Genomic DNA, 24,264 nt, shown 5'->3' on the forward strand with positions numbered 1-24,264 from the left:
TAGAGAATATGGTTTTCATTGGGTTTGGGGTTCGGTTTGATTGGTAGTAAAGAAAGGGGGAAAATAAAAAAAATATTGCAGATAGATTTACGTTAAATAATTAAAGAAGAAAAATGTTATTTTTATTTAATTATCAGATATATATATATTTTTTAAGAACTTTTACAATTTATGATTGAAATAGTTATTTGGTATATTATTATCTATATTTTGATATAGAATAGTTGGTTAGGTGTTTTGTTCAGGTATTTTTTTTATGGTAGAAAAGTTTAGTGGGTATTTATTTTGTGTATTATAATTTTTATTTCTACATATATAGAATTATTAGTTAGGTGTTTTGCTGAGATATTTTTTAATGGTAGAAAAATTCAATGGGTATAAAAAATTTAATTACAACAATCACATGCTTATGTTATATTGATTTATGGAGAAAAATAAAATTTTCACTAGGGTTTAGTTTGAGCTTATATTATATTGATCTGACAGAGAATCTGGTTTTCATTGGGGTTTAGTTTGAGTTTGTATGATATTGATTTGTGGATAGAGAATATAGTTTTCACTGGGTTTGGGGTTCAGTTTGATTGATACTAAAGAAAGCTGGAAAATAAAAAAAAAAATATTGCAGGATAGATTTAAGTTAAATAATTAAAGAAGAGAAATGTTATTTTTATTTAATTGTTGGATATATATTTTTAGAACTTTTACAATGTATGATTGAAACAATTATTTGGTATATTATTATCTTTATTTTGATATAGAATAGTTGGTTAGGTGTTTTGTTCATTATTTTTTTATGGTAGAAAAGTTTGGTGGGTATAAAAAAATTATTTAGGTTAGTTTATTTTGTGTATTATGATTTTTATTTTTAGAGATATAGAATAGTTAGTTAGGTGTTTTGTTGAGATGTTTTTTAATGGTAGAAAAGTTTAATGGGTATAAAAAATTTAATTATGTTAATTGAACCAAGAGGTTCATTGAGCTGAGAGGTTCATTCTACATCCCAATGTAATGTGTAACCGTGTCATAGGTCATCAAAGTTATAAATTTTTCTTAAAAAATAAAAAAAATTAAATAACTATAAAAAACATTTAAATAATGTGGGCTCATAAAAAAAAATTGAAATCCCTATGGGCTCATGTTACATCATTATTTAAGATGGATCTATACTAGTTTATCTTAAATATTAGTGTGAACTAAATCTTATGTAATATTGATAATTTTGATATTTATCTGTTTTGGATTAAAATTTCCAATCATGTCCATCACAAACAAATGACAAATATTAAACATCATGCATAATTTTGATAATTTATATGTTTTGGATCACAATTTCTAATCCTACCCATTACAACAAATGGTAAATATTAAACACCATACAATAAGCTAATTAAATGCATAGATCCATCTTAATTAGTGATCTAACATGAGCATGATCCAATTTATTCACATGCAATTTTTTTTTTATGAACAGACAACATTTAAATATTTCTATCTCAAATTTTTTATGAACAAATATTATTTAAATATTTTGTGTAGTTTTTTATTATTATTATTATTTAGATCCATATTACAAAATTTCAACTTTGAAAAATGAACTAAGAGTGTTACACATTATACTGGCTATAGAATGAGCAACTAAGCTCAATTAATTCAAAAACGATCCTCAATTAATTCAAAAACAATAATTATGATATTTAATATTTACCACAAACAAATCTGAAAAAACATACATCTTATTTTTAAAAATGAAAACATAAATATGCTTGAAATGAATTCTTACCCAATTTCTCCAGCTTTCAATGATTTTTCGCTGCCAGACACATCTGCAGATAGCTGTTCTTCTGGACTTGGGAAACATGGTGGCGTTGGAATCTTGCAAGCCATAGCTTCTACCGTTTTCTCTCGTTAACAGGGGAATCCAGAATCTCCATTTTTGTCTGCAACAAATTCATGGTTCCATTCATCCTTCCAAATATTGGGCTCCAGGGCATCATGTGGGTAAATGTTAGGCTCCTGGCTCAATGTGGCATGGTAAATGCTTGCAGCCATAGGATGACAGCACACGAAGGAATTTGTTGGATCCAAACAGGGATCTACACCGTGAGGGTTGTCTAGACCCCTGTGAAAGTGGTGGCGATTTTTCCAAGTTTCCGCAAGAAAAACCCTAGAACCAGGAAAATATTATTGGGAAAGCCTAGGTAACAATTTTGAAAATTGATTTGCAAAGAGCCTATGACTGCTTAGACTGGGGTTTTATCAGGTGTTTATTAGCAAAGATTGGTCTGAAATCAAATGTCATAAATTGGATTATGGCATGTATTGAGAACGTGAATTATGTTGTCATTATTAACGGGATCCCTTCCCCTTTTTTCCCAGCAGAAAGGGGGTTGCGTCAAGGATGCCCTTTATCGCCGCTGTTGTTCATCCTAGCAATGAACTCTTTAAGCCTTCATATCAATAAGGCTGTTTCAGAGAACACTTGCAAACCCATGAAGATATGCAGGAACAACTACATTTCGCGTCCAAATCCATTCTTTACCACAATGACGCCAATATGGAAACAGTGGAATGGATTTCCGCCTTGTTTGGAGTCGGTACGAGGTCAATCAAGGATGGAGTAAAATATCTGGGTTTTCATCTAAAGGCAAAGGGTTACTCTAAAGATGATTGGAAATGGCTTATTGATAGATACTATAAAAAGATATCCGCCTGGGAATATAAATGTCTATCTCTGGCTGGAAGAATCGTCCTAACTCAAGCAGTACTTTCGCAACTTGCTGTATATTGGGCTCACATTTTCTTCCTTCCAGCAAGCATCATTCAGAAAATGAACAAGATCACTGCAAATTTTATATGGGGTGGCAATTCAGCTCAAGGAAAATATCATCTCACTACTTTGGAAAAGATTTCTAGACCGAAGATTACAGGTGGATGGGGTTTATTGGATCTGAGGACCTTCGGGAAAGCGCTCCTGTGCAAATCTTTGTGGAGGGGTATCTACGGGGAAGGGCCATGGAGCAATACCATTAAGATGAAATACATGAGAGGAAAAGGCATGGAATATTGGTTTCGTTTAGGGAGGATTGGAGCAAAGTATGGCTCTGCCATCTGGCTCAGCTTCCGTAAAATAGAGCAATATTTCTTAAGGAACCTGAAATGGTGCTTTCAATCTGGTAATAGAATCCTTATCGGAATAGATCCCATCATGAGCGGGCATGAGAGCATATCAATTCCCGAAAGGATCCTATTCTTCCTCCATAGTAAAGGCTTCTTCACGTGGGATAAGTTGATTGCAGGTTGGCAAGGCCCTCTCCCTATATGGAAATCGGCTGACGATCTTGGTTTGCCGGAGTCTATGTTAAGTCAATGGAACTCAGTCAGAAACGTTCTGAGAAGCTGCGGGTTTCTCCGGTCCAGGCCGCAGGATTTTTTAGTATGGAATCCGCCAAACGCAAATATACAGGTATGTGTAAAGGATATTTATGCAGATATGATTGGTTTGAAGTCTTTGCACTCTTATCCCACTTTCCCAACAGCGTTTTGGAAATCAGGATGCTCTCCCAAATTTATATACTTCTCATGGCTGGTGTTTTATAATAAAAATCTGTCCTGGGAGAATTTGAAGAAAAGGAAGTGGCATGGGCCGAGCAGGTGCCTAATGTGTGAATTAGAAGAGGAAACCAATTTTCACATGTTCTTCCAATGCAATTCTTTTCAGCAAATATGGCAGGAGTTGGCAATTCTATTTGGTTTCCCTCTTGTTTCTCATGCTTCTACACAGGCTGCTTTTGATTGGTGGAGTAGGCAAAGAGAATCATGGAGATCGATCATTATAATTGTTCTATGGTGTGCCTGGAGGTGGAGGAACAATATAATTTTCAAAGAAGCAAAGGAGCCTCTCAAGGATATTTTACAACACATAATTCTCATATATGACTCGGTCCCCAAAAAGTTTCCAAAATCGAAAGCTGTCAACAGAAATGGGCAGGTAGATTCTCTTCTCAGGTCCCCGAGGGCCTTTTTTGATGGCGCTGCCCAACAAAACTCATGCGGCTGTGGGGTGTTCATAATTATGGACGAGAATCTTCAATATAGTCTTTCTTGGAATGCAGGTAAGGGAACAAACAGCTTGGCAGAGGCGAAGGCCCTTGCGGGTCTTCTCGCCTTCTGTATCTTTTTTGACATTCATGCCATCTCTATCTTCGGGGACTCCAAAACTATGGTCGATCATGTCAATGGTAAAAGCTTCATCAGGTGCCCTCACCTCGCAGTCTGGATGGATAGGATTATGTTTTTTTGGGGACTTATGAGAGGGTGTACCATTCAGCACATCTACAGAGCTCAGAACCAGCAAGCGGACTGCCTGTCAAAGGAGGGTCTTCATCTAGGTTCAGGTTCATGGTCCATGAAGGTTTCAGATGGCGAGGAGTCCTTTATCATTCAGGATTTCTGTATCCCGGGTTTTTAATCTCTTTCTATTTGTCCTTCTGATCTGTATTTATTTCATCTTTTTGCTTTTTCCTGGCATCTGTATGATTTTGAATGGCTATATCTTTCTCCGATTTTGTTCCCAGCTGGTGCTGGAGGTGTCTTTGTATCTGTGTATTTTCGAGTTTCGGCAATTTGCTCAGAAGACCTCATCCTCTGGTTTTATGTCCTATGTTTTTTTAATCTGCATAAAATGTATCATCTGGAGCTGTTATACAGACTCAATATAATACAATTCCGCTTTTTCTTTCTGAAAAAACAATTTCTAGTAGCCTTTGTCCAAATTCGCGGGAGTATAGATCACTATAGAGGGAACCATATATATGATTGTGGCCTAGCATTGTTGACCACGTAAGAAATGCGAGACTTACAGTGGAACATTTGAGATGCCCTCATGATTGTGATTAGTGAAGGGTTCTGTCATCCGTCCCTTTATTGTTGATGCGAGCGCCTTATTCTGTATTAAAAATTCTACTTGAGGCCCTACAATGTTTTGTTTGTCCACAAGAATTGAATTTGCACTTTATAGCGGTGCAATTGATGTTGAATTTGCACTTTATAAGGCTGTAATTAATGTAGGGATTGATTGATGATGATGATTAAATATTAATGAGATTATTTTTTTGATTAATCACATTATGATGATATAGTTAATTTTTAGAACCATCTAATGTGGTTCATTTTTACCACAAAGATTAAATGCTATTAGAATAGAATCAATAGATGGATCTCTAAAGGGACCTTGTTTATTATAGATATTTTGGAGTTTATGGTTATAATTTGGTTTTAAAAAAAGTGGCTAATTTGATTACATATACGAATTGAGTTAAAAAAAAAAAAAAAAAAAAAAAAAACAAACAAACAAACAAAAAACAAACAAACAAACCATTTGGCTTGTGGAGAATTCACAACTCAAACTTCAAACTTATGATTTAAACTAATTCTTTCCAGATTTTAGACAACTATACAAATCTCTATAACATCTAACACATAGACAACTAAAATAATTAATATCAAGATTAATTGATGATGATTTCTCTAAACAAGAAATTATTTGAAATTTAAAAGGCCATAAGCCCATTAATGCAGTGGTGTTCTATATGAAATTTAAACAAATATCAATCTAACTATGAACATGTGTCATCATGAATATGGTTCATGAAGCGGTTTGTCATGGGTCCTTGAGATGGTCGATTCATGTACCTTATTCTCTATTAGAATTCTTCTTTTCTGTCCCCCACACTCACTCCTCGATACCTTCCCTAAGGGATAAAATTACTTTTAGGATGGGGACACAGTATTGGATGATTATTAGGGGAGGGATGCCATTACTTTTGCGCTTGATTATTAGGGGAGGGATGCCATTACCTTTGCGCCCTCTCCTCCACTTCAGCTTTGGGCACTTGGAAAGCTGCCCCTATGTACAATGCCTAGTGGAGCCTGCCACGTGTTGTGGTGGGTGGCCTCATTTAACTTACCCAACTCCTCGTTGTTTAGGGTTTGTTTCGGGCTATTTTCTGCTGTGTGTGCTCTGTCCTGTGTTGTTTTGTTCGGGTCCAATGTGTGGGTGATGCGCTCCGCCGACGATGGCACGGGACGACTCCAATACCTGTGCGCTTAGTTTGTCATTGTTAACATGCTCACGCGGCGAGGTTGCTTGCACTGGTTCGTAAAAGGACTAGGGTTTATGTTGTGGTTGTTTGATTGTGCCTTCCAGTGTTGGTCAGGGTTTAGGGTTTTCTTGCTTTACGTGTTTCAAGGGGGGTTTAACTCTACTACTGTCGTTAAACACTCTGCGGGGTTGGGGGTTTACATATGCCGTTGTTGTTATTCATTCTGCATCGCCGAGGTTTTACAGATACCTTGGTCGTTGTTTCATTCGTTGTTTCATTCTCGTGGCCTATTGTTTGGGAAGGAGCTAGTACCAAATTCTAGCTAGTTCGAGGTCGAAAGTAAATTTACAAATACATGGGTTTTTTTTCGAATTGTGTTTGTATATTTTTGCCATTTTCTAATTTTTTCATGTTTTACAAGTTTTGGTTGCAGGTCTAGCAAGGCCTCGAGGACGTTTGGACATGGATTCTGCGACTATCTGGTAGGATTTTCCTACCAGCCACTGTGTTTTTCAACACTTGAACTTGCTGTTGGGATTTTTGTTATTGTTGCTCTTGCTGCATTGTTATGTTTTTGAACACTTGATTCTGCTCGGAACTTATCTCTTATCACATTTTGTCTGTATTTTTCTGCATATTCTTATGCTTTTTGTCAATTATGCTTGAAAAAATGGTCACTGTTTCCTCTTTCAAGAGAGTTCCTACTTTTACGATTGCCATGACTTGATTGAACAACTTAGGATTTATGTCAGAGGTTAAGGGTAATAGCTCTCCACCACACTGCTCGTTTGGTCAATCTCCTCTTACATTGGAGGGTTTTGCAGGTTCTGCTGCCAACCCTCCTATTGAATTGGAGGGTTTTGTAGGTTCTATTGCCAACCCTATCTCTACCAAGGTTTCAATCTCTTTTCCCAGATGAGCTCACAAGTTGGTGCCCATGCTTAGCCATATGTTTATTCTACCTCCCTTTATTTTTATTTTTCTGTGTTCTTGCTCCATGGTTTATACAGTTAATTTACCCCATTTTTCCCATAGGTAAGGATAGATTTCTACTTGTTTTTCTAGTTGCGTGGACTCACAGTAACGTTTGTCTCATAGGTGTAGAATCCCTCTATTTTCGGCTTTTCCCTTCGGGGTTTAGATTTATTTATTTTTAGTTTCTGGTCTTCACGTCATTCATTAAAGACTGGTCACTATTTCCTCTTTGAAGAGAGTTCCTACTTTTATGTGGTCATAGGTTCGAATTTAGAGCTCATTTCTTTTCTTCTCCAGGTCCAGTCTCCTTCCATTTGGGAAGCCACCTTCATTAAGAGTTCACAATTCAGATTCAAATTCAGGTTCAATCCAAGAAAATTCCACTTGTTTCCTCAGAAGTATCTTAGTTTCGTAGATTCCTCCTTGGATTTGGATAGGTGAGCCTCCCTTCTTTAGAGTTCACAATTTCAAATTTAGGTTCAGTCTCCTAATTAAAGGAGGTCACGGTCACAGTCTCTCCTTTTTAGTTCACACTCGCAGGTTTCCGGTGAGGAGGACATGTTCATAGTCTCTTTCCTTCCTTCCTTTGCTCTTTTACGAAGAGTTTAGATTCACATGTTCGGATTCAAATTGAGGTTTAGGTGAAAATTCAGAAAGTGATGTGTATAATTACTAATTTGCATAGTAGGAAGGGGTGGAATAATGGATATGATACTGCAATCATGTATGTGGATTTAAAAATAGAATGTTGTATGTTGGACATTGATGTTAAATAATATGCAACAAACTTAGCTTGTTGACTATGGCTTCCGATAACTCTGACCCTAGTATTCCTTTGTATAATATTTGTTGACTTATACTACTAATTGTGGCTTGTGCCATTCTCTGTGGCTTATTATTCTGGTCTTTCCTTGTATAATCTCTATTGTTACTATTGTTTTTCTTAGTATTCAACTTTTATTCTATTTAGATATGCCCTCTCTAAGGACTATGCAATTGTTAGTTTCCCATACATATGTATGTAGTAGATTAGGGAAGCTCGTATTGAATTAATAGTTGTAACTATACATAACTTTCTTACATAAATAGCAAGAGAAATTTGTGCATGTAGCTTTTAATGGAATTATCATCTTGCACAGTTATAACGTATTGACATAACCTATTCATGATTAAATGTTATAACAGACTTCTAGCAATCATAACAGTGACTAGTCTTCTAGCATGTGTTGTCTCACAATAATATTTTGGGTAAATGTTATGTGTTGTTTCATCATGAAGTATTGCTACAATCTGATGAAATGTAAACTAAAAATGTTGTCATTGTGTATTTATGGTTGGGCATGATGTTATATGTAATTGTAGCGCTAGGCATAATACATTGTTACAACGTGTGAGGCTGTGATAATATGCAGAGATTTTACATTTAGAGGTTTCACTTGTATATTGTTGTTTCATTCCTTTGTGGCATCTGGATTTTATGTCATTTTGGAAATGGTTTTGGTTTTCGTCAGATTTAGTATTTTGTCTTATTGAGTTTATATCATATGGATTTAAGTTGTCCTTCTGTAAATTGCCATCTTGAGGAACTTCTTTATTGCACTCTCTCCATATTTGTTGATGTATTAAATGTTGGTTTATAAGGCAAATTCAAGAGTGCATTGCCCATTTGTATTGTGTTTTAATTGGAAGTGCACTGATTTAAAAAGGTAAACTGATGCTCATAGTGGGCTGGCCTACGAGCCCATTTGCATTGCATATTCATTTGTAAGTCATTCAATGTCCATAGTTGGAAAAATTGGAGGTAAATTGATTTGTAAGAGCAACTTTGCATTGTGTTTGGATTCGAAGTAAATTGGGTTATAAGGGAAATTCAATGTCGAGAGTGCATTACCCATTTGTATTATGTTTTAATTGGAGGTATTTTGTGCATTATGTGTTGTTTCATCATGAAGTATTGCTACAATCTGATGAAATGTAAACTAAAAATGTTGTCATTGTGTATTTATGGTTGGGCATGATGTTATATGTAATTGTAGTGCTAGGCATAATACATTGTTACAAGGTGTGAGTCTGTGATAATATGCAGAGATTTCACATTACAGAGATTTCACATTTAGAGGTTTCACTTGTGTATTGTTGTTTCATTCCTTTGTGGCATCTGGTTTGTGGAGAAATATGGATTTTATGTCATTTTGGAAATGGTTTTGGTTCTGGTCAGATTTAGTATGTTGTCTTATTGAGTTTATATCAGATGGATCTAAGTTGTCCTTTTGTAAATTTCCATCTTGAGGAGCTTCTTTATTGCACCGTCTCCATATTTGTTGATGTATTTAATGTTGGTTTATAAGGGAAATTCAATGCCTAGAGTGCATTGCCCATTTGTATTGTGTTTTAATTGGAAGTGCATTGATTTAAAAAGGTAAACTCATGCTCATGGTGGGTTGGCCTACCAGCCCATTTTCATTGTATATTCATTTATAAGAGTCATTCAATGTCCATAGTTGGCAGAATTGGAGGTAAATTGATTTGTAAGAGCAACTTTGCATTGTGTTTGGATTCGAAGTAAATTGGGTTATAAGGGAAATTCAATGTCGAGAGTGCATTACCCATTTGTATTATGTTTTAATTGGAGGTATTTTGTGCATTATGTGTTGTTTTATAATGAAGTATTGCTACAATCTGATGAAATGTAAACTAAAAATGTTGTCATTGCGTATTTATGGTTGGGCATGATGTTATATGTAATTGTAGCGCTAGGCATAATACATTGTTACAAGGTGTGAATCTATGATAATATGCAGAGATTTCACGTTGCAGATATTTCACATTGCAGATATTTCACATTGCAAATATTTCACATTCAGAGGTTTCACTTGTGTATTGTTGTTTCATTCTTTTATGGCAGAGAATCATTTTGCTGTATGTCTTCAAAATTATCAGTGATTGTTGTTTTGATAACTTGTCTTTACACTTAAAATACCATGACTGTATTTGTACTTGGAAAACTATAGTTGGTTTCCACCTTCTTCTAGTACTATGAGAAGATCTGGTAGTTACTGTTGTTTGAATTAATTTTTTTAGACTCATGTTTGCTATTGAAATTGAATTCATTCATGGCCCCCGTTGTCTCAGATAGTGCCAATGGTGAAGAAGAGTAGTGTGGAATATCATTCAATGGTATTCACAGTTGTGTTGTATGAGATAGATCCTCAGTTACATAAGTTTAAGAATGGGTCAACCCTATATCATGATCAACAAGAAAGGGAGCAGGTGGACATGCCTACATGAGCATCTTATATTGACAGTATGAGTCAATTTATAGGTTGGGTAGGACCACAGAGATAATGCCTTCTAGGTTTGTTCTTCGATCTTCAAGAAGACTCTTTGTGGGTTCACAAAATACATAGAGATTGAAGATGATCTTCACTTCTTTGTCACTATTAAGACTCGGATTTCAGACCTTGAAGATAACTCCCTTTATAAGGACTATCTCTACAAACTATGATTCGGTCAAGTACAAAGTGTTAAACTCGGCTAGAAGAATTAGTCCTGCTGTTACTAACTCCTTGATTAGGATTTCGACTTTCATGCCTAGCATTTGATTTAATGTCTCAAGGAGCTTGGTCCTGGGAATGCTTATGATTTTTGAAGAAATGAAGCCAAAGCAGGACTTCTTTTCAGAAGATTAGGCTATTTTTTTTATTAGTCCCTTACGGGTTGTTCTTATTCATTTAGGGGCATTCTTGAGCTTTTTTATGAAAATAATGTGGGGTTTTAGTGGGTTCCCAAAGGCTACCAGTAAGGTAAAAAGGTAAGAATGTTGTATCATGCCTGCCATGTAATTGAATCAATTTTCTCCGGTCTCTAGTTGTATTAGGTTTGTTTACAAGGAAGTTCTAATTGCGAGTTATAAGAGTGCTTTGATTAACAACATGTTTCTAATGCTTCAACGTCTCAATTTTATATTGGATCCTCATCAATGAGTGTAACAGTGACTAGCTCTCGATCTAGCTTTCAATAGAGCATGTAGTTCCCAAGGGAGCTTCTATCCATAGGATTCAGTTATGGCAACCAAGTGTCTTCACCAACAGTGTGATGTCAAAGTTAGAGGCCCGAGTGCTTCTTCTAATGAGGATGATTTTAGTGCATAAGTGGATGATAGAGATCCTATGGGTATTGTGGATTATTACAAATATGTGATGGGGATATATGATTTTCAATAGACTGAGAAATGGATTGCAAAGATGAGTTGTTTGAAGACAGAGATTGAAGAAGTGCGGATATACACAAGGAAAAGACTTTCATTAGATACCTTATTTGCTTAGAGTCTATATACAATATGTTGTGTGAGGGATGACTGACTACCTTAGCGTAGAAGTTTCTGCTACACGATTTGATCCACGATTGCTAGTGTCAATATTGTAGGCTTGTCTTGGTGTTTTCATATATTCTAGCCTCTACCAACAGTAATGGTCTGAGTTATCATAACCAACCTGAGAACATATTGAAGGGAATGATGAGCACATTAATTGACCAAGTTCAATCTAATTGTAATATTTCAGAATTTTTTGAGAAAGACATAACATTTCATTCAAATATTCAACACATGATTAATTTCTCATAGGTTTTGTTCTTTTTCAAAATATAGAAAAATAGAGAAAATATATATTTTCATGAAAATGAAATTGTAAGAACTGAAATAAAAAATAATGAGAAATGAACATAGAACTGTAAGAAAAATGTGTTGTAATTGAAATAACTAACCTAGATATACTGTCAAATGTTCTGTGATGTTTTGTCTCCAAGGCTGGTGAATAGTTTGAATGCATAACATGCAACTTCAACAGTGGTTGAACTTCTTTTATAGTTTTTTGCACTTGAATTTAATTGGTGGTAAGGATGGACATGGATTGCAATGGCTTCATTTTGAATGTGTGATCTGGATTTAATTGGATGTGATCCAATGGTTGGGAATTTGTTATTTGTTGATCCATGTGCTTTGATCTGTTTTAATGAGAAATAGAATGGGTTGGGTGTCATTTATTGAAGTAATTGGGTTGTGTATCATTTATTCAACATGTGCTTTGATCTGTTTTAATGAGAAATAGAATGGGTTGGGTGCCATTTATTGAAGCTATTGGGTTGGGTGTCATTTATTGAACAAAGTGGGTTTAAATGTTATTGGGTTGGGTGCCATTTATTGAACACAGGGGATTTAAATGTTGAACAACACAACCTTTATGGCTGACATACATTTACTTTTATTATGTGCAGGTATGGATATTTATTTGGGATATATAGCTTCAATTCTGATGGGTGGGGGTTGAAGTGACTGCTACTTTGTACTTCTGGAATAGACCATTTTGGAAGGATTTATGGTTTTATCTATTTTCTAGTCGGGTCAATATGGTTTGTACTCTTAAGTATTAAGATACCATTTATGGACACTTGTGGGCCCATTCAATGTTTTGGGAAATTTTGGACATAAATTAAAACATATTTTCACTTTAATATTATTTATTTTTGTTTAAATATTGGTTGCAAAAGTCTCAATTTCTGGTGGTTTAGTGGGACTAGTACTATATCAATTATTGGTCCCTGCACAACATTAGACATCTCTCCCCTAGGTGTACGTGGATGGATCTATCTGTATTTGGGTTTTGAAATCGATACTTTTCGATTTATAGTATCACCTGAACGAGTTTATTTATGGATAAATTTATATTTTACTACTTTTGGGAGTCATTCCATGGCTAATTGTTTAATCTAAAAGTTTTGATTAGTAAGTACACTACATGGTTGAAGGGGCCATGAGGTGCTTCTTATGGTTGTTTAAACTTTACACTTTCTTAAATGAGGCTTTGTTTTCCAAAGGCATCTCCATAAGTTGAGAAAAAAGAGGCCCTTCAATAAAATTGAATAATACTTTATTTCACCTTGAGGAAGGAAGCTTTAGCCTTCACTTTAGATGTACCGTGGTTATATTAAATTGATTTTTAATTGCAATTTTATTATTTTTATAAGAGTTATTATTTTTTAATGTCTAGTTATTTTTTCAAGCAATTGGAGATTTGAACATGAAACTTTGTATTCACATTTATTTTACATTTTCACAAGTTTAAGAAGTGAATTACTAGTCTTTTTAATAGTGATTATTACTAGCACAATCATATAACTTAAATGGTTGATAAATCCCAATAACCATCAAAACACTTATCTATAATTTGTAATGCAAGATTAGCATAGTCATATAAATTAAATAGTTGAAAAATGTCAATAACCATCAAAACACTTATGTGTCATTTGTGATGTTGAGAATTTGTAATGCAAGGATAGGAGTGGAGGTTGGAAATTCAAAAACGGTTTAGAAATTCTTGATTTTATCCATTGGATTGTGTATAAGATTAAGAATATTCCCATATTATTAAATCTAGATCATCCCTCTCTTTTTATTTTTTTAAATGGAAATTGGAAACCTGCAATAGACCACACCTATGAGTGTAATTATTATTAAAATTGTATTTTCCGCATATTTGAGTAAACATTTTTTTATCAGTATGAGACAAGATGTTGTGTGGTCATGTCACATTTAAAAATAATAAAATAATACTTACATTAATAAATTAAAAATTAGTATTAATGTATAAAAATATTTCAATGTCAACAGTAAATAAAATATTTCAATTTACATTTTAATTTTACATCAACTTTATATAGAGCGATAAAGCAATTTAAATTAAAAATAATTCAATTTTGTTTATAATTATAATCTCAACCATAAATAAAATATTCAATCTACATTTTTATTTTAGATCAACTTTATATAGAGAGATAAAGCAATTTAAATTAAAAATAATTCAATTTTGTTTATAATTATTTTAACCTTTTTACTCCCAAAGAGATGTGTATGGTAGGAATTTCAAATCTGACAGGTAATTTTTTTTACTGTATTTGATGGAAAAATTACCCTGTGATGCTATGGAGATGTGTAATTCCCTCATTACTCAATATGAAATTGACAAGTTATTAGAGAATATAATTCCTAGTTTTTTATGTGTTCATTAATTCTAGACAGAGTCTGTTCCTATTAGTTAGGAAGTTGTTGAGACCTAGTTCATTCAAGAGATTCTCTCCAACTAATATTAATGTTTACTTTCTTATACTACCAAACTTTTTTCCAAACAAATTTTGGTGTGTTTAGACAAACACTTTTGCACAATTTATTTTATTCAAATATTGGGCATATTGTCCCCCACCTCCCTCAGTGATATGCTCATGTTATTTTTTTAATCTTTTTGTCTTCTGTAAGCAATAGATGGTTTCTGAGCCTGACAGAAATAATGCATGTAAAAATTTATTTGTGGCATCCTCCCATCCCTAAACCTAACAATTTTGGTCAGAATGAGGGATTGGGGACCGTCTAGACATCTTTTGTACTCTCTGTTTTATGGAAATCTAATAGATGCAAGTTGACAGACAAAAAAAGGATCCAACCATGAGGGAATTTTTTGATGGCATCTGGAAACTATATGATATGGAAATGTATTCACAAATATTACGAAAGAAAGTGGAGAAAATGAATTTGTTTTATGGAAATCTAATAGACACAAGTTGACCAACAATAACAAAAAGGATTCAACCATGAGGAAATGTTTTGATGGCATTTGGAAATTATATGATATGGAAATGTATTCACAAATATTACTAAAGAAAGTGGAGATACTTGATGATGATGTAGTAACTATAGTGAGCAACATTTTTGAAGAAAATACCAAGAAAAGAGGGAAAAATCCTACTAATGCACAACCATCTTCACCCAAAGAGACCTATATGAGTTTCTCCTCACCCTACAAAAGACATGAAAACATTTCAATATGAGGAGAGAGTAATGAAATAAGATTAGGTGGAGATTATGGAGAAGAACCACTTGATTGTGTTATCTTGGAAAGGTCCCATATTTTTACGAATTCCAAAAGTAAAAGTTTGAGTAAAAGAGGGTCACAACAAGCAAAAGGAACCACACACATGGAAGTAGATAGGGCTACTATCCAAGACTAGGTAGTATCACATATGGTTGAGAGTGAGAAGTTCGTCAAAGAGTTGGATGTTGAAGAGCTAGTCATTTTTGAAGAACAATCATTGATAATGCATAGCACCCAATATTACAAGGTTGGTAAAAAATTACAATCTGAAAAGAAATAAAAAGGTTCTCTTGGACTGAAAAGAAGCAACTTGGGCCACAACATCAGTGCATTCATCAATCGCCCTCAAAGGGAAGAATTCTTTTAACTCAAAAAAATTGTATAACCTTCAACATTGCACTAGAGAGTCTTTTTAAGAAGCGGAAAATTCCTTCATATGGCCTTCATAGGCACGAGCTAATAAATTTAATTCAAAGGGCACTTGCACAGTGCAAAAGAGAAAAAAATAGAAAATCTAAAACTAATTGCTTTTTAGTTAATGATTAATTTGATGATGAATGAAAAAAAAAAGGAGAAGTTTAAAAGAGTCAAATAAGAAATAAATAGACCTTAAAGTTTACAAGCATATTTTGAGAAAGAAAAAAGTTGATAGAATTGTCTCAAGGAGGGAAGAACCGATCTTCTTGGGAAAAATAACCTCTGATTTTGGAAGGAGCTTCAACCAAGAAAGAAACAAACTGAAAATAATATTACAACTTCTCATTGGTTTGAATATGCAAGGAAGCTTTATGAGCAGGATTCTAAGGTTGATTGTCCCCCACTCAACCCATTGGTCAACACTACTACTAAGTTTTTTTTTACTATGGAAGAGGTATAGGTGGGTATTAAGAAATTGGGTACTGGAAAAACAAAATACTTAGTTGAACTTCAAGGAGAGTATCTAAACTGGGGTACAAAAATCTTCAACATCATTCAATAGGGGTTCTCCTCACATTCGACAAATATTCTAACAATACTTATTTTCAAGAGCTGTGACATCAATAATCCATGCAATTATAGGACCATAATGATAAATCTTTTCTTTACAAAACTATTTGGAAGTATGCCAAAAAAGAGAATTAGCAAGTGGGTGCAAGGAAAGGGTAAACATACTAAAGGGCAAGCAGGATTTAGACCCAAGCATTCCATGATTGATCATGGTAGAACATTATGACACATCATTGAAAAAGTGTGGGAGAAAAAGGAGGAAGTTTTATGTTTCTTTGTTGATTTTAAGAAAGCTTTTGACATGGTCCCTAGGGATAAACTTTGGCACATAATGGAGGAAATTGGGGTTCCTTTACATCTGAAAGCAATTGTCCATAGGCTATATGAAGATGTTAAAGTCAAAATCAAAACTTCAACTGCCATATATGAAAGTTTTAGGAGCTATATCATGGTAAAAAAAGGGTGTCATTTGTCACCTATCCTTTTTTATCTATATATTGACAAACTTGGAGAGTGGTCAAACAATCAACATGGTGATAGTGCCCTTTTGAGTGATTTTGTGATAAGGCTTCTTTTGTATGCAAATGACCTTATTTGGATTGTTAAATATGCTCTTTGCTTGCAAAGGCACTTACTTTCCCTTGGGATTTTTTGTAAAATGGTGGGGATGCAAGTCAATATTAGCAAGAAGAAAGTGGTGATTTTCTCTAACAAAAGAAATCATAATTAGCATAAGTTCTACTTTGGAGGCAATACTCTTGAAGAAGTAGGAGATTACAAATACCTTGGATTTGACTTAAATAAAAACAGAAGTAGGGAAAGTTGCATAAAGAAGAGAACTTTAGGAATTTTTTAGAACTAGGTGTAGAGAGGCTAAGTTGTGGGACTCGAAGACTACCCAAACTCTTTTTGGACTTTAGTGATTTTGGTTGTTCTATATGGGTGTGAACTATGGACCATTAGTACCTTTGACTTACAATGGAAGCAAATTGAGAAAATATAAATTAAAAGTTCAATCCCTTACGATATCATGCTGAGTGAAATGAGTATTGTCTCTATTGAAGCACTTGCTACGGTGGGGCTAATAAGATATTTAAAAAGAGTAGAGAAAATGGTAGATAACCACTAACCTAAGATTGTCTTCAATGACATTTTGAGCAAAAGAAAGAAGACTTGGGTGCTGAAATATATCAAATAGTTTAGTAAACAGGTTATTTACTTGAACATGTGTCCCATAAATGGTAAAGATATAAAAGCTTTTGTTATTGATAAGTTCCACAAGGGTATTTGGGATAAAGGGATAGGGAGAAAGAAATCATGGAGAACCAAAATATAGGGGCGAATATATCATGGAGTGCCCAAATTATCATTGCCTAGTTAAGAACTAACTCACTCCCTTGTGAAACTCAGCTGGAAAAGACCAAAAGAAGATTGGGAAGAAACATTATGTACAATTTGCACATGTGAAAACAGAAAAATATTTTCTTTTAGAATTTGAAGCCTTCAAGAATAGTAGAAACAGATAAGCAAATACTCAAACAGCTAGCTCTTGAGATAATTCATTCAATTGAGAAGTTGGTAGCACTCATCATTACATTGAACAAGAGAAGGGCTGAAATCCAGAAATAGTTTTGTCAATAAGCTTGGCCCATAGGCTATTTTTAGCCTGATAAACATTAAAAATAATTTCTATTATAAAATTTCCAGATAATTCCAAAACCTACCATTGAAATAAAGATAATCACATTTCCAGATAATTCCAAAACCTACCATTTAAATAAAGATAATCACTTTAATCTAAACAAACTTTCATATCCACTAGTCCCATGGTTACGAACACATCGTGTCGATTGAGCTTCTTGTATTATATAGTGGTGATAAATAAAAGTTTAGTATCGATAAATAACATTGCTTACACTTCGCATTGTGTTACTTTCTTTTTTCTCTTCAGTACAGCCTGCCTCAGCTTTGCAACGAGTATATGCAGTTAGCTGACTTAACTAGATTGATTTAGTGATTTCCATGCAAAATCAAGGGTTGATCTTGCTTCTGACCATCCAATACCCAGAACACACTTGAACGAATGATATAATAAAAAAAATGGTAGTAAGCATTTCAAGCGAAACCATTCCTGATAATTCCGAAGCATTGGATGTTTACTGATAATTCACAGGTCAACAGAACATTTTTGAAAAATACTAAAGGTGGCTGCAGGTTATGTTAAACATTTAGTTGACATAGGCACTGGTTTAGTCTGTATTCAGAATGTGAAAGTTTAACATAAAATATTTATTTTATTAACAAAAATAAAAACAACAACCATAAATCATGTTAATGCCAAACCAGTCTATATGTAAAACTTCTACAATAAATCAACTAAATCAACGGGATCATATAAGAAAATAGGGAGAGGCATTTAAATGCTTCTCATATGAGCACACACGACAGGCAATATATGCGTTTATATAACTGTTAGACTTTTCTTTTTTATTATCTATTTTCTCTTCTAGTACTATCTATATTGTTTGTGTCTTTCACATATATTTTGTCTATTTCAGACCATGCATGAAGTTCTGGAATCTTTAGACTTTTCTAATATTTTGAATATTGTATATACAATGGACTGTGTAAATGGACAAGCTATATAGATGATTATATGTATGACTGTGGACTATGGGTCTGCACCAGTTACTATTTGAGATGCAAATTTCATGACTGCTTCAGAACCTACACCAGGGTTGACAAGGATTATGACAGGCTTGGAGCCAGGCGGTTGTGGTAAAATGATGGGTTTTCCAATATAGTAAATCACTGAGGGGCTTTCATGGTTGTGTATCCCCTCATATGTCGTTACTAGCAGCCCCGGATCAGTAGCCTCTCGTTCCACCCTTTTCTTCACGCTACAGCTGCTTTCCATGCATCTGTAATAGCTCCTGAAAAAATAATACTCAAGTCAAATTTAATCTTTCAAAAATTTAAAATGCAGGTAGTGCCCACTGCCATCAATCATACCTGGGATGAGGATTGCTTTGAAGTATTTTGGTCCCATACTTCCTCCATTTGTAGCCATCCTCCACCGTATTACTTTCGGATCTAGTTTTGAATACACATAGAGGTCCTTTTTCTGATTTTCTGATCTTTCTTCTTTTGCTACGATCCCTAAAATCCATATTACAACAATCACATTGTTTATGTTATATTGATTTATGGACAAAAATAAAAATTTCCCTTCGGCTTAGTTTGAGTTTATATTATATTGATCTTTGGATAGAGAATCTGGTTTTCATCCGGGTTTAGTTTGAGTTTGTATCATATTGATTTATGGATAGAGAATATGGTTTTCATTGGGTTTGGGGTTCAGTTTATTGGTATTAAAGAAATCTGGAAAATAAAAAATATTGCACATAGATTTAAGTTAAATAATTAAAGAAGAGAAATGTTATTTTTATTTAATTATCAGAGATTTATATTTTTTTAGAACTTTTACAATGTATGATTGAAATAGTTATTTGGTATATTATTATCTTTATTTTGATATAGAATAGTTGGTTAGGTGTTTTGTTCAGTTATTTTTTTATGGTAGAAAAGTTTAGTGGGTATAAAAGTATAAAAAATTTAATTACAACAATCACATGTTTATGTTATATTGATTTATGGAGAAAAATAAGATTTTCACTGGGGTTTAGTTTGAGCTTATATTATATTGATCTGTGGATAGAGAATCTGGTTTTCATTGGGGTTTAGTTTGAGTTTGTATCATATTGATTTGTGGATAGAGAATATGGTTTTCACTGGGCTTGGGGTTCAGTTTGATTGGTAGTAAAGAAAGCATGAAAATAAAAAAATATTGCAGAATAGATTTAAGTTAAATAATTAAAGAAGAGAAATGCTATTTTTATTTAATTATCAGAGATTTATTTATTTTAGAACTTTTACAATGTATGATTGAAGGGGTTATTTGGTATATTATTATCTTTATTTTGATATAGAATAGTTGGTTAGGTGTTTTGTTCATGTATTTTTTTTATGGTAGAAAAGATTAGTGTGTATAAAAAAATTATTTAGGTTAATTTATTTTGTGTATTATGATTTTTAGTTTTAGAGATATAGAATAGTTACTTGGGTGTTTTGTTGAGATATTTTTTAATGGTAGAAAATTTTAATGGGTATACAAAATTTAATTATGTTAATTGAGCCAAGAGGTTTATTGAGGGGAGAGGTTCATTCTACAGCCCAATGTAATGTGTAAGGTTGTCATTGGGTCATCAAAGTTAGAAATTTTGCTTAAAAAATAAAAAAGTTTAAATAACTATACAAAACATTTAAATAATGTGGGCTCAAAAAAAATTTGCACGTGAAGAAATTGGATCCTTATGGGCTCATGTTAGATAGATCCTTATTTAAGATGGATCTATAGTGGTTTATCTTAAATGTTAATGTGAACTAAATCTTATGTAATATTGATAATTTTGATAATTTATATGTTTTGGATTACAATTTCCAATCCTGTCCATCACAAACAAATGGGAAATATTAAACACCATGCATAATTTTGATAACTTATATGTTTTGGATCACAATTTCTAATCCTACCCATCACAAACAAATGGCAAATATTAAACACCATACAATAAGCTAATTACCTGCATAGATCCATCTTAAGTAAGGATCTAACATAAGCAAAATTTCAACTTTGAAAGATGGACTGAAAGTGTTACACATTATACTGGCTATAGAATGACCAGCTAGGCTCAATTGATTTAAAAGCGCTAATTATGATGTTTAATATTTAACACAAACAAACCTAAAAAAACATACATATTATTATTAAAAATCAAAACATAAATATGCTTGAAATGAATTCTTACCCAATTTCTCCAGCTTTCAATGACTTTTCGCTGCCAGACACATCTGCAGATAGCTGTTCTTCTGGACTTGGGAAACACGGTGGCGCTGGAATCTTGCAAGCCATAGCTTCTATCGTTTTCATCTCGTTAACAGGGAATCCACAATCTCCATTTTTGTCTGCAACAAATTCATGGTTCCATTCATCCTTCCAAATATTGGGCTCCGGGGCATCATGTGGGTAAATGTTAGGCTCCTGGCTGAATGTTGCATGGTAAGTATTTGCAGCCATAGGATCACAGTACGAGAAGTAATTTGTTGGATCCAAACAGGGATCTACACCGTGAGGATTGTCTAGACCCCAGAGAAAGTGGTCGCGATTTTTCCAAGTTTCCATATCCGGAACCTGCAAGAAAAAGCCTAGAACCAGGAAAATATTATTGGGAAAGCCTAGGCAACAATTTCTAGTAGCCTTTGTCCAATTTAGTGGGAGTATAGGTAACTGTAGAGGGAACCATATATATGATTGAGAACCATATATATGATTGCGGCTTAGCATTGTGGAAACTCCTATTTCATAGACCATAGAAAAGTAAATGCTGCCTGACATGCCAGGCATTTACCTCTATGCCCGGCATTTACCTTTCCCCCTCTGAGTGACAGCGCTGTCAGGCAGCATTTACTTTTCTATAATCTATGAAATAGGAGTTTCATACTAGGTATGAAATGGGAGAGATCGTACAGTGGAACATTTGAGATGCCCTCATGATTGTGATTACTGAAGGGTTCTGTGACCTGTCATCAGTCCCTTTGTTGTTGATTCGAGCGCCCTACAGTGTTTTGTTTGTCCACATGAATTGAATTTGCACTTTATAGTACAGTGTTTTGTTTGTCCACATGAATTGAATTTGCACTTTATAGTGGTGGAATTGATGTTGAATTTGTATTTTAATGTAGGGATTGATGGATGATGATTAAATATTAATGAGATTGTTTTTCTGATTAATCATATCATAAAGATTTGGTCAATTTTTCAATTTTTTGAACCATCTAATGTGGTTCATTCTTACAACAAAAATTAAATACTATTAGAATAGATGGCTCTTTAAAAGGGCCTTGTTTATTATAGATATTTTGGAGTTTATATCTCTAATTTAGTTTTTAAAAAATTGACTAGTTTAATTACATATATGAATTCAGTATTTAAAGAAAAAGGGCATTTGGACTGTGGAGAATTCACAACTCAAACTTAGAACTTATGATTTAAACAATTTCTTACTAAATTTTAAACAAATTAAACAATAAAATAAGCTATATAAATTTCTATAACATCTAACACATAAACAACTAAAATAATTAATATAAAAATTAATTGATGATAATTTATCTAAACAAAAAACTATTTAAAATTCTTTACTATTTTATTTCTATTTCTCAAGACTAATTTAACAAAATATTTATAAGACAAAATATTTATATTAGATTAATTCTTTTTCTGCAAAATACCAATTAATAACTGCAACCAATATTTGACGTACCATAAACCAATTAATACAATGGTTTTATATATAAAATTTAAACAAATATAAATCTAACTATGAACATATACACAACTTGAGAAATAACACAATTGATTTTTCCAACTCAGTGAGTCATCATGAATCTGGTTCAGTGTGTCATCATGAATTTCTGTCATACGTCCTTGAGATGGTCGATTCCTGTACCTTAATTCTCTATTAAAATTCTTCTTTTCTGTGCCCCACAGTCACTCCTTGTCACCTTACTAGACATCCAACGGTCGACATCTGCTTTCTCGATACCTTCCCTATGGGATAATTTTACTGTTAGTATGCGGGCACAGTATTGGATGATTGTTAGGTGTACCTGGATGCATCTAATTGAATTTTAATTTTAATTTTATTATTTTTATAAGAGTTATTATTTTTTAATGTTTAGTTATTTTTTTTTAAAGTAATTGGAGATTTGAACATGAAACTTTGTATTCACATTTATTTTAAGTTTTCACAAGCTTAAGAAGTGAATTACCAGAGCCTTTTTAAAAGTGATTATTATTAGCACAATCATATAACTTAAATGGTTGATAAATCTCAATAACCATCGAGACACTTATCTACCATTTGTAATGCTGAGAATTTGTAATGCAAGATTAGAAGTAGTATAAATTATATTGTTGAAAAATGCCAATAACCATCAAAACACTTATGTGTCATTTGTAATGCTGAAAATTTGTAATGCAAGGATAGGAGTGGAGGTTGGAAATTCAAAAACTGTTTGGAAATTCTTGATTGCATTGTGTATACTATTAAGAATATTCTCATATTATTAAATCTAGATCATCCCTAATTTTTTATTTTTTTAACTGAAATTTTGGAAACTTGCAATAGACCACACTTATCAGTGTAATTATTATTAAAATTGTAATTTCCACATATTTCAATAAACATTTTTTATTAATTGAATTGAGGTATCCTCATTATGAGACAAGATGTTATGTGGTAATGTCACATTTAAAAATAATAAAATAATACTTACATTAATAAACTAAAAATTAGTATTAATTTATAAAAATATTTCAATGTCAACCATAAATAAAATATCTCAATTTACATTTTAATTTTAGATCAACTTTATATAAAGAGATAAAGCAATTTAAATTAGAAATAATTCAATTTTGTTTATAATTATGTTCTACTTTTTACTGCCAAAGAGATAAGAGATGTGTATGGTAGGAATTTCAAATTTGACACTCCCATTAAATTAATGTTGAGAGACTTGTAATTTTTTTTAACTGTATTTGATGGAAAAATTACCATGTGATGCTCTAGAGATGTGTAATTCCCTCATTACTCAATATGGAATTGACTAGTTATTAGAAAATATAATTCCTACTTGTTTTTTATGTGTTCATTAATTCTAGAGGAAGTCTATTCCTATTAGTTAGGAAGTTGTTGAGACCTAGTTCACTAGGAGATTATCTCCAACTAATTAGCCTCTTGGTTTGGAGTGTGGTTGTGTAATACTCCTTATTAATGTTTACTTTCTTATACTACCAAACTTTTTTCCAAAATTTGTTTGGAGTGTGGTTGTGTAATACTCCATATTAATGTTCACTTTCTTATACTACCAAACTTTTTTACAAACAAATTTTGGTCTTTTTTAGACCAACACTTTTGACAATTTATTTTATTCAAGTATTGGGCATGCAAATAAAAGATAATTTTCTTTGCAATTAAAGGAAAAGACCAATAATCATAAGTTTGTCCAATAAGAATTTCACAAAAAAAAAAGAAAAAAAAAATCATTCTATTTTATTATACTAATTCTAGAAAATTACATGCAATTTATTTTATTGAACCTAATAGTTGTTATAACAATGGAATGATTGGTTATTTAGCCTTTAGAGGAAATTTGGC

The 24,264-nt window shown here is 33.1% G+C and overlaps 1 protein-coding gene across 1 annotated transcript; it reads right to left on the reverse strand.

Moving 5' to 3' along the window:
• Positions 1-18,656: 18,656 nt before the first annotated feature.
• Positions 18,657-21,327, reverse strand: LOC149154078 (uncharacterized). The gene is made up of 3 exons (XM_089444039.1): positions 20,854-21,327; positions 18,998-19,144; positions 18,657-18,918 (listed from the first exon to the last, which is right to left on the reverse strand). Exons 1-3 carry the CDS (start codon positions 21,225-21,227, stop codon positions 18,657-18,659), a joined length of 783 nt encoding a protein of 260 aa, XP_089300165.1. The 5' UTR covers positions 21,228-21,327.
• Positions 21,328-24,264: the final 2,937 nt, after the last annotated feature.

This window comes from Pinus tabuliformis, chromosome 9 (assembly GCF_031772625.1).
Source record: "Pinus tabuliformis cultivar Carrire ecotype Pingquan chromosome 9, CPIR1, whole genome shotgun sequence".
In the NCBI taxonomy this organism is placed as follows: domain Eukaryota; kingdom Viridiplantae; phylum Streptophyta; class Pinopsida; order Pinales; family Pinaceae; genus Pinus; species Pinus tabuliformis.

Coding starts and splice junctions, on each gene's coding strand:
- LOC149154078 (XM_089444039.1), bottom strand. CDS start 21,227: ATGGAAACTTGGAAAAATCGCGACCACTTTCTCTGGGGTCTAGACAAT. Junction 19,145..20,853: donor TTGAAAGCTGGAGAAATTGG/GTAAGAATTCAT, acceptor TATGGATTTTAG/GGATCGTAGCAAAAGAAGAA. Junction 18,919..18,997: donor CAAAGCAATCCTCATCCCAG/GTATGATTGATG, acceptor TTATTTTTTCAG/GAGCTATTACAGATGCATGG.